The following is a 10,747-nucleotide window of genomic DNA, read 5'->3' on the forward strand; positions in this document are numbered from 1 at the left end:
TTCACTCAAGACGTGCACGACTTCCGCAGATTTACTGACACGCCAAGTGTGACATCGGGCGTTTCGTGATAAATGTCCCGGGCACGCTGTGGTAACAACGCCTGTCTCTTTAAATCCAACAAACGCTCTCGGTGAGATGTTTTGTTTGGCGGTAGCGGCTAATTAACACACTGTGAGCCCGAGCCAAGGAAAAATCCATAACAATTAAGTGCAAATGACAATTAAGTTTTAAAACGAGTAGTTGCGTCTCACCAAAATCAGGTCTTTGAGGCCCCCTTGCAGCCCCTTTCCATCCCGCGCCTTCTCAATATTACATCTGCCCGCTCTCCAGGCTGTGAGCCTCATCACCCGAACCACCCACACCCAGGGCAAAGTAATGGTGTTGCCATGGAAACAGAGGAGATGGGCCTAAACTCTGAGCTGCTGGGAAGCCATCCCATCTTCAGATGAGGCTGCTGCTGCTACAAGATGAATGCTGAAGTCATAAATTAAGCCAATCTTCTCTCAGACGTGGTCCAACCCCATTTTTCTGCTCCGGTCAACAAGGCATCAAGGTTTCCGTGAGGATGCACAAATCACAGGTGGAAAGATAAAAGGCCGGAGGACAACAACAAAGCCGGCATCGTTTCTCGACTGTAGGTTTCTGCGGCCATTTAGTCTAACTATAGACAACAAGGTGCCGTAATTGCTTTTAAGTATGATAAATTATTCAGAGCCACCATTTTAGCACAAAGACCGGGGCTGGAAGTGGAGCTGACATCAAAGCCCAAGAACGTCTGAAGGTCAATGAGTCAAAGCCGTCAGTTGCTCCCATTAAAACCCAGCACAGTCGTAGAGAAACAAACCACTGGGGCCTTTGGGGAAAGCCACGGCGAGCCGCCGCACGAGTCGTCTGTGTGCCCGTGTGCTTCATTAGGTAAACAGGCGAAGGCGAGGTCGTATGTTACCCGTGAGATATTGGCAGGTGCAGAAATGAGTGTTAATAAACACACATGTAAGCAAAGAGCACACAGGCAAGAACAATAGGTCATCGTTTTAAGCTGAACTCAATACCAGGACAGCAGGAAGGGGCAGAGGTCAGGCAGACGGCACCAGGACCCGGACTTTTTCTTGAATGCAGTGATTCTTTAATCTGGCGTCCACCACCTCTGTCCCCGTTTTTCCCCTATAACGCGCTACAATAATTCCACCACGCCTCCTCGCTGCCCTCCTCTGTGGGAGAAGTGCTGACCTGCAGACTCCCTAATGCGACCAATCGATATCACGCAGAGGACAGAAGAGCGCCGGACATACTAATACAAAACCGCGCTTCCCAGCACGTGACCGGGCGTCCTTCCATCCCAGCTCACGTGCACCCCATAAACCAGGAGGGATTGATTCATTTCATTTCTTCTGACCGGTTCCATATGATCCTGTGCAAAACAGGACCTTCTCACTTACAGGCTGCCGCTTGTGACGTCATGGATCATCAGCTAATCTATCTATAGAATCAACATTGATCCCTCTCGCCCTTCCTGTCAGACATTACCCATGCACGCCGCTGTATGATAGGCTAACACCAGGGGCAGGGAGCATGTCATTATGCGCAGGGCTCCGTGACTTCAAGCAGCTAATGAATCACAGTCAAAGCCATAGGGAGCGTGAAAGCTGCAGCCTATGGATTTGCTGCTGGTTAATGGTGATTGCAATTAGCGAGAGGCTTTATCGGCCGTCTCAGATCTCAGGCGCGTACCCGCAATGTAAACATCCACTGACGAGTGAAAGGTGCACAGAGGACTGCAAACAGGCGCCGGCCTATAAATACTTTCCTCCAAACAATGCAGCAAACGGACGGGGCAAAAAATAAACAAGCGCTCATTACGCAACAGAGTGGCTGCAAACTGTTTTCCATAATCATTAGATGGAGCTGATTCTGACTGGATTGCTTCTTTAATGCGTGCATCGCTTAGCATAATTATCACAGTCGCCATTATCAAGTGAAAAAAAAGGAATTGCTACCTTGCGTTAGCCTTCTTTTCCCTATTTAGCCTTTTTTTTCTCCGACACATCCAGCAGAGTTTATGGACCCAAACCCAGCAGATTAGCACCACTGTTCAATATTTAAACGGACAATTGTTCAGTCAATACTGCGAACACACTGGCACATAAAACAGCGCTGTCTATTGCTCTCATTGTCAATAATAAACGCATTAGCCGTCCCCCGCAAAGCCAGGTCGGAACACAGCGGGTCGCCTGTGGCGCTCGCTCCATCTATGCCTTCACATTGGTGCACCAGACATGCATACGGATGCAAAGGAAGCGTCCAGGAACGTCGTCCCGGTCTCTGTCCCCAGCACCCAGTGGTCTCACAATCTCAGACAGGCTCTCGTGTCTGTCCGGGGAAAATATCTCCAATCCAATCAAGTGGGCCGACGCCCCGCTGTCAAAGCCTTCTGTCATCTCTGGCCGTGTCACAACCTCCACTCTTCCCCTCACATCCATCACTTTTTTTTGTAATGGTTCCTCTCAAACGTCTCCTGTCAGTCGGCGCAGATGAGCTCCGGGAGCGTCGGACACCGCGGGCGGCTGGATGGCAGCGCACCATCGAGGGAGCGATTCAAAATTTGGGAGAATGAACACGATTGTCGGAATTCTATCACATTTGAATTGCAAAACTCAGGCAACAGAGTTGGAAAGCAAACATTTCACCCTGCTTAAGTCACTGTTTTCTATTTGCATATCTGAGCTCTTACTGACCCGGCGCCATCGTCCTGGACGCGCTGGCAGCTCCTCTATGTTGGGCGACAAACATGAGCGCTATTGATCTGTAATCAACGAATCATAGCTAAAGTCCCAGGTGGGTTCACCCAGTTTAACGACAGAACCACCTCTTTTCTTCTACTCAGCCTTTTTTAAGTCACAGGAATAGCTGCAGGTAAAAAAAGAGAAGAAAACAGTGCATTATATCCTCTTTCTTTCATCTATTATTCATCCATTTTGCTCAGGTCCACAGCAGAGCAAAATGGAAGCACGTGTGTAACATGCTCCCATCACCCGATACCTCTGCATGGAGCGAGAGCGCAGCCAGCTGAAACAGATACTGGCTTACTTTTTTAGTTCACAGCTCGATCCTCTTGATGGAAAATAGGTAAAAAAATTAAAAAAAAAGGGCCGGGGAGAGAATCAGTGCTGGAGAATCACATTCAAACTGGGAATATGTGATATTTATGGACACTGTGGCAGATGTGGGGCTGTTTCGGGGTCTGGATAAAAGACAAAGGACTAAAATAGCAAAGAAAGGTTCTCTTTGATGACTACTTTTCCGATGGATGTTTTTTTAATTCGGCGAAGCATCAGAACTCTGACTCTGACTTTCTGCAACGTCTCCTGCGATACCTGAAATACTCTGTGTCATGCTGACATGGTAAGAAAAAAGGTTTGTCCCAGATGACATAACAAACGCAGACAAAGAGAGCCGGAACAGTCACAAAGAATAAAAGAGCAATTTTTAGTTGCAGAAGTAACAATAATGACTGCACAACAGCCCCTTTTATGGCTAAAAGTGGAAATGAATGTGAAAGAAACAATGCTGACCTGGATGGATGTGAGGCCTCCAGCAGGTCAGACTGTCTGTCAGCATGTCAGGACAAGGGCTCAAATTATGAGCCCATTTATTAAAAACTGCACTTCAAGAAGACTCAAGCAAAAACAAGGTCTGCGTAGGGCGGGCCGGGCCAGGAACAGGTCCCACTCGGGGTGACCCGGACGGTTCCCCAGTCCATCCCAGATCAAACTCACCATGAACTGGTGGAACTGGGATTTGCTCTCATGTATTATTCCAGAACACCTGACAGGGAAACAGCTAAAATCCACATAAAGCTAAACTGCGCATCCCTAATTCATGACAGGACACTTGTGTTGTGTCACCTCACACACCAGCGAAAACTCCCAACTCACCTTTATTCCACGTCTGAATTACCTTTATCTAAACGGAACTGACACCATGGTGGCTAGTGTGGAGGACATTCTCTCTCTCTCACACACACACACACACACTGGCTCCACACAGAGGAAGCATGGGTGTGCTCAGGACACGTCACAGTGTGAACATTTATTAAAGGAGACATTTACAAAGAGCCAAGACACAGGGGTAGCAAAGAAATCCTCCACTATCTACGGCTGTCTGCTCTGTGTTATGAGTCAAAAACACAGCCTTTCCAAGCACGCATTAGTAGCAGGTTGGCATGATTTAACATCATAAACCGTTGGTCGCTTTCCCGAAAGCTAGCATCACCCACGCGCCCACCCGCCTCCACACACACACACACAGGTACCGCACACGCACGAGCTGTTGACTGATGCGGAGAGTGGGCCAAATGCAATTCTCAGCTCAATGGACAATCCCAGAGTTAGAAAGGGTTTTTAGGTCCAAGCGGCTTACCCAATCATTTATCAGATTAATACTTTTCATGAGAATAAACCAGTCTCAGAGAGAGAGAGACATATGGGAAGTGTTAGACGGCGCTCCTCTGAAAATAATTCAAAAAAACATTGCGTAATCTCCAGACACATAGAGAAGCAACTCAGGGGTCACCTTGAAAAAATGGAATTAACAGCTCATATTCACAGTAACATCTGATGTTTGGAGTTCGGACTGAATCAAACTTTAGAATTGCCTTGAATTTAATTCTAATTTCAGCCATTTGACGGACTGAATCAGTTAATCACTAAAGGGCAGACTGGAGCAGCCGGGTCAAACGAAGGTCTTACGCTGGAGTCCAGCAGCTCGATGCTGTCCAGGCTCTTGCTGCGGTGAATGCGGCCTTTGATGCGACGCAGGGAAGGTTTCCCCTGGCTCATGGGTAAGGAGAGGGTGGAGGAGGCGGAGATCGCCATAGCACCGGCTCCACCTGTAGCACCTGTAGGCTCGTCTGCGCCTGAGGGGGACGTGTCTCCATCTTGGGGCGTCACCCTGCAACAGGGGAGATGAAATTGTGCATTAGACATTAAAAGAGGGTTAAAAAGAGGCACAGAAAAAGGGCTGAGATCATGAAACGGCATCCTGGGGAACATGACGCCGACTGTTTTAGAAAAGATGCAAATGCGTGCGAGAGTCACCATTTTCGCTAATGCTTCAAATCTGCGCGCGTTGGGAGTTTTCAGAGCGAACGCCACGATAACACATCCGCGATTTGGTGGGCATGCCTTAATCCCTCAATCTGCCTGATGCGATTCGGCCGGTGGCTCCAACAAGTTGAGGCGGCCGCGTCCATTAAATAAACCGCAGAATTCAAATGGGGCGCATGTCTCAGAAGAGCAGTTGACGCCGCACGTTCGGCTGGCAGGCACCACCGGGGGCAGACAGGAAGATGCCCAGGGGATCAAAGTGACACAACTTTCCTCCTGCTCTCTTTACTTTTTAAAGGACATCCTCTCCAGTTAGCTGCGGGGGGATTCGAGCACGCGTGAGTAATAGGGCTGAATGTCAGCGGGTAGCCCACAGATGGAGACAAGGTATGGAACATCCACTTGGACTCTTAAATCAAGCCACCGTTGAGCTGCTTTACTTCACACAGGGATCCCTGGATTTACTGTAAAAACTGGGAGCTTACAGAGAGGAAGACATGCTGAATTACACGGAGCGGTCTCACGTTTAGGGTGACTTTCCCAAGACTGTCATGGTGTGTGTTGGCTCCTCCTCCCTCACCTCAGCTTTTTAATGTCGTTCCGGGGGTAAATGCCCTTCACTGCCTTGATTCCAAGGCTTTTTGGGCCTTTATGCCAGGTTTTTATTCAATTGCATTTAAATGGAGGGATGCTGAATATGAACCCGAGGCTGTCGATAAGGTCAATGAGGTCCTTTTGGTCTGTGTGGTGCGGTGGATCTGAAGGAGGGCAGAGGGGACGGTTCACTTCAGGTCTACACCCGACGCGTCGTCTGTGGCGCTGTTGACGGAGATTCGTCTGTTCCTCTCTGGAGATGCATCGAGCAGCTCAAAAACAGGCCGCTCTCGCAACACGCACCCAAACTGACCCCGTTCGCTCAATCAATAGGCGGCGGCAGCGTCTTGCAGCACAAAACAACAAGTCACATTAGCCATAGACTGCATTGAGAACCAGTGTTTATGAATATTGCATGAAAGTCGGCCCAAAAATAGACAATCTCTCTCCTGCCTGGGATTTGAGAGGTCACTGGAAAAGCTTTACAGATTACCTCATCACAGAATCCCAGCCACACTGTTACAGTCTAATTGTAGAGGTATTTGGTAGCTGATTCACTGATTAATGCAGCAGTGTTTTGGCTGCCTTTGTCTTTGGTTACGCAATGAAAATGGTGAAATCTAACATACAAGATGACGATAGTTCAGAACAGTTATTAGATAGAAAACGTAGCTTCGAGGAAACAAGCGACAGCTGCTGTTTTTCTTTAACTAACTCGGTGAAAGCGTTTTTCTAGACACTTGATTATTTCAAAATTTCCTAAACAGAAGATTAAAACACTGCTTTAATTGGAAAGATAAAGTCAAGCTTTGGGCTCTGGAGGGAAGAATCCGAGCCAGACTGGCACACAAGTGCGTAAAAACCCCATATGGCAACCACAGAAACAAAAGCGGGGAAACGGATACGGAGCTGATTTCACTGGTGCTCGTCCCCTGAAACCCCACTTCTCACTGAACAATACATTTTTTATTTACAAGGAAAACATGTGCTTGACTCTTCTAAAGCACAATAGCAGTGATACTTAGTGAAACTTCATGATTCAATAGTGATAACGGTGTACACACAGGAACCGTTTGCAAGGACGTGTTCTATTAGCCTTCATTTAATGTATAATATGGCTTATCCATGAGACGCTGTTCTGTCAACAGAACCAAACCCTTTTACACCCTGAGAGGGATTCATAGACGCTCTGGCCCACACTGAGAGGTTCACATTCGTTTCCTTCCAGTCTAAACTCAGTCGGGGCAACTGTGGTGGTGTTGGTGGTGACTTGGGGTCAAATGTTAGAGTGAAAAGACGCAGAAGCTGAAGGGAGTCAGGTGAATAAAGCATGAAGGCTGGTAGAGAGGAGACATAGGAACGGAGGCTGAGAGACAAAAGGAGCGTAATGCAAAGAGACAAAGGACAGAGGGGCATTGTCAGCATATGGCTCAGAGGTCATCCTGACTGCTTTGTAATGCCTGACTGTTCAGCTGGAAGCGATGGCAGCCAATGAACATGCATCATTCTGCTCACGGACCCCGGCCCTCCTACTTCAGGGGACAAGCTGTGACGAGAAGAGCGTGACACGCGTGACCTCATCTACATAACCTAAATGACACCCCCCCCACAGAAGAACAACGCGCATGACGCTTGGGACAACTGGGCAAAAGTCAGATGAAGGAAAGCTGGAAACCAGGAACCATCTTGGTGCTGCTCATTTCCTCATCAGAGCCCGTAAGCCCTCTGAAAACCACCTGGGAAGCCTGACTCAGGATCTGTGGCGGGAACCGCAGATCCTGAGTCAGTTGGGTTTACGCCAGACGGGCCCGACAGATGGACAGACGAGATTAGGCATATAGACGTGTATCAAACGAGATGAGACATCGCTGGTGTCCGAGTGCCGTCTGACCCCTGTGGAGAGGAGGCTGGTGGGCAGGTCAACGACTGGTCCTCGAGCAGAAAGTCTGCCCCATGTAAACATCACCGCACGTCAAGCTCCGCTGCGTCACAATCCAAAATTAAAAACGTTCTACGGCTGAAGGTGGCATTAGTCTGACCGCAACTGTTGTAAAAGGCACCGACTTTGTTCACACGAGCTTATTTCTGTTACCGAAAATGAGCAAAAAAAAGTAGATGTACAGACACGTGTGTGTGTGTGTGTGTGTGTGCGTGTGTGTGTGTGTGTGTGTGAGCGAAGCCAACAGACAGCAGAAAGGATGAACTGTGATCTCTGTCAGACAAAAGAAGAAGACCTCCAGTGTCCTTCTCTTTTTGTGGGACGGCAGTGATGGATTGAATCTTGTCAGCCCCCGGAGAACCATCGCGACAGTCAGGACTCACCAGAGGCCAAGAACGTGTGACTCACACATTCTAAAAGTCACCGCTGCTCTGCGTCAGACTGATTGGAGAGTCCCTGAGAGGCCTCCATTACTGTCGCTGCACCCAACGGGCTCTTTAGGCTGCCGTCACCAGACACTCAGCGAGGACACGCGATAAAGAAATACTGATGATCGTTCAACAGGGGCATCTTATTCAGAATCATTTAGAACAATTACTAGTTTTGACCGTGGGATTATGTGTTCAGTCAGCTCTAATGGTTTGATGGCATTTAAGATTTTCAAGAGAACTTTGCAAAGATGATTGGAAGCTCCAAATAAACTGTGCCACCTGTGCAAAACGTGTGCAATAAATCATTTATACTGGAAAATGTGGATTTGTTTCCTCTAAATGAGGTGAAAAAAATGGCCCGAAACGTGATGCAAAGCTCCCGTGACCCAACTTTACCGGTGGAAACGCTATGAGCCCTCTGTACCTGTTGCACTGCTAACGTTGAAATTAATTGAACATGATCCCAACGGCTCAAAATAATCTGGGGTAAAGCTACAAATTCGCCTCAAATCTTCTTTAAAAGTTCAACACTAAAGGGCGAAACTGGAGCTATTCAACAAGTTAGTTAGTTAGACGCTTGAAGGTGTTAGTTGTGACCGACCGCCTGAAGCATTCCCTTCACACACAGATGTGCAGTTACACACAAGTGTCCTCACAGACCCACACCAGCAAACACACACGGGATGCTCAGAGAGCGGGTGGGGGTGTGGGGGTGAGCCACGAGTCAATAAACCCTCTGTAATCTGTTCCCTTTAGTGGCATAAACCATCTGAGAGGAGATTACAACTGTTCAGCTAAAGTAAGAACATGCGAGTTCCTAATGGACCAAAACACTGAATAAAAACACACAAACGTGCGTCTGTATGTATGTGTGTGTGTGTGTGTGTGTGTGTGTGTGTGTGTGTGTGTGTGTGCACCTTTGCAGTGACCCTGTTCTGAACCCAGTTGAGAGGAGTTTGTTCTGAGGTTGATCCGAAGTCAGATCAGCTTCTGAGAAGAAGCTGCTGATACAAAAAGGCTCCTCTGGCTGTCGGGAGAGTGAGACGGAGACGTGCTGAGAGTGAAGGAAGTGTGTGTGTGTGTGTGTGTGTGTGTGGGGGGGGGGGGGGTGTATTTCTGGATGTATTTCAGAAAAGTGCTGATTTTCATGACAAGCCCACCCTGGATTTGGGCTCCTGCTGAGGTAACTAATGTGCGGCGTTGTCAGTTTGTGTGAGATTACGCATCGCGGCCTCCACGCGTGGAAGTGGACACGTGAGGTGTGTGGGGGGGGGGGTTCTTTTGAAGAGTGGGAGAGAGACAGTCAACTCAGAGGGGGTGGGGGGGGTAGCAGGACCGCTTACTTTATGCATCATTAAGCTGGTGGGCTAAGAGCACCAGGAAGAGCTCTTACTGTGGAGAGGGGGGGTAGACATCTGGCACACCCAAATGTTCAGAAGATCTGCACCCAGTTTGGGATAATTATTATTTATGGATCATGTCAAACCAGCCTAATTACAGTGATGTGGTTATTATAGACTGCTGCGATGTTTTGCGTGATGAAAGCGATATTTCCCGCAGCCCCACGCGGCGTTCCCTCCGTTCTCCCGTTAACCTTCCATCAGTTCTCCTCACCGCCTTCATCTAAACGCGTCAAACCGGCGATAACTGCTATCAGATAAAACTCATTAGAGCTCGGAATCTCACCCAGGTCGGCTGAGATTGAGTTTAAGTCCCGGAATAAACAGAATGGAGAAGCATGTGGGACAGAACACACCGACCAAGAGGCAACAACAACAACTGGTTGTTTACAGGTCACCCATGAGGGCGGTCCTCACAAACATCTCACCCTGACACACCTCACCAGGCCACAACTCATTCCAACTCTTAGTTAGTAGCTTAGTGAATAAATTATCCATCTCCTCCGCCATCAAGAGCGTTAAGAACTCACTTTGAAATGAAGGTTTTTTTTCCTGATTCTGATCCCGCAACAGTGACCTGTTTTCCTGTTGTTCACCGTTCTCAAAGCACGGAGGGAGGGATGAGGAGATTTTAATTGAGGTCCAGTGGAAATTTAAATCCCTGCATCCGCTCCATGCAACATGTGATCAGCCCACCGGTCCGTGAGGGGGCGTGGCCTAATTGAAATTAGCCACAATCCTCATTTTGATTACGTCTCTTCCTGAAAGCAGCTTTTAACTGAGCTTTAAGACAAGAGAGGTGCTGTGATTTATTTGGGTGCATTTTTACAGCCCAGTCTTCCACAGAGTGCTCATAGCCCCGTTTGTTACCACACCAGAGTGAACTCGGCAACGTATCTGCTCGTGTTTACTTGGATTATTCTCAGATAACGGAGAGTCACCTGAATCTGGCATTGTTCTGCAACCACGCGCACGCGAGGCTGCCGACTTCGCGCTGAATAAAGGCCAAGGCGGCGTGTGAGCGAGTGCACATAGTGACTCCATGAGGCGCCCACTGTGAGCACGCACTGGCTCAGCTTCTCTTTCTTAAAGTGGCTGTCGGAGGCAATACTGTAATCCTTTTTTAATGGCCGTGCCCCTTCCCCCACCCATGAAGTGATGGCCACAGACATACAGCCGCGCCTCTCTTAAGGGAGAAATGTCCAAACCAAGTCAGGCCGGCAGTCACGAGCTTAAAGGAGATAGATGAGTCTGTCTCACGTGTGATGAATCAGTTA

The 10,747-nt window shown here is 48.4% G+C and overlaps 1 protein-coding gene across 13 annotated transcripts in view; it reads right to left on the reverse strand.

Annotated features, from left to right (window-relative positions):
- tjp1a (tight junction protein 1a) overlaps positions 1-10,747 on the reverse strand; it is a 58,276-nt gene that overhangs the window by 45,397 nt on the left and 2,132 nt on the right. For all 13 annotated transcript variants that reach the window (XM_057024341.1, XM_057024272.1, XM_057024283.1 and 10 more), the window contains exon 2: positions 4,750-4,951. In XM_057024341.1, coding sequence (XP_056880321.1) covers positions 4,750-4,951 — 202 coding nt within the window. The remainder of the gene's footprint in view (positions 1-4,749; positions 4,952-10,747) is intronic.

The sequence above is a fragment of the Takifugu flavidus genome, chromosome 2 (genome assembly GCF_003711565.1).
Source record: "Takifugu flavidus isolate HTHZ2018 chromosome 2, ASM371156v2, whole genome shotgun sequence".
NCBI classification, from domain to species: domain Eukaryota; kingdom Metazoa; phylum Chordata; class Actinopteri; order Tetraodontiformes; family Tetraodontidae; genus Takifugu; species Takifugu flavidus.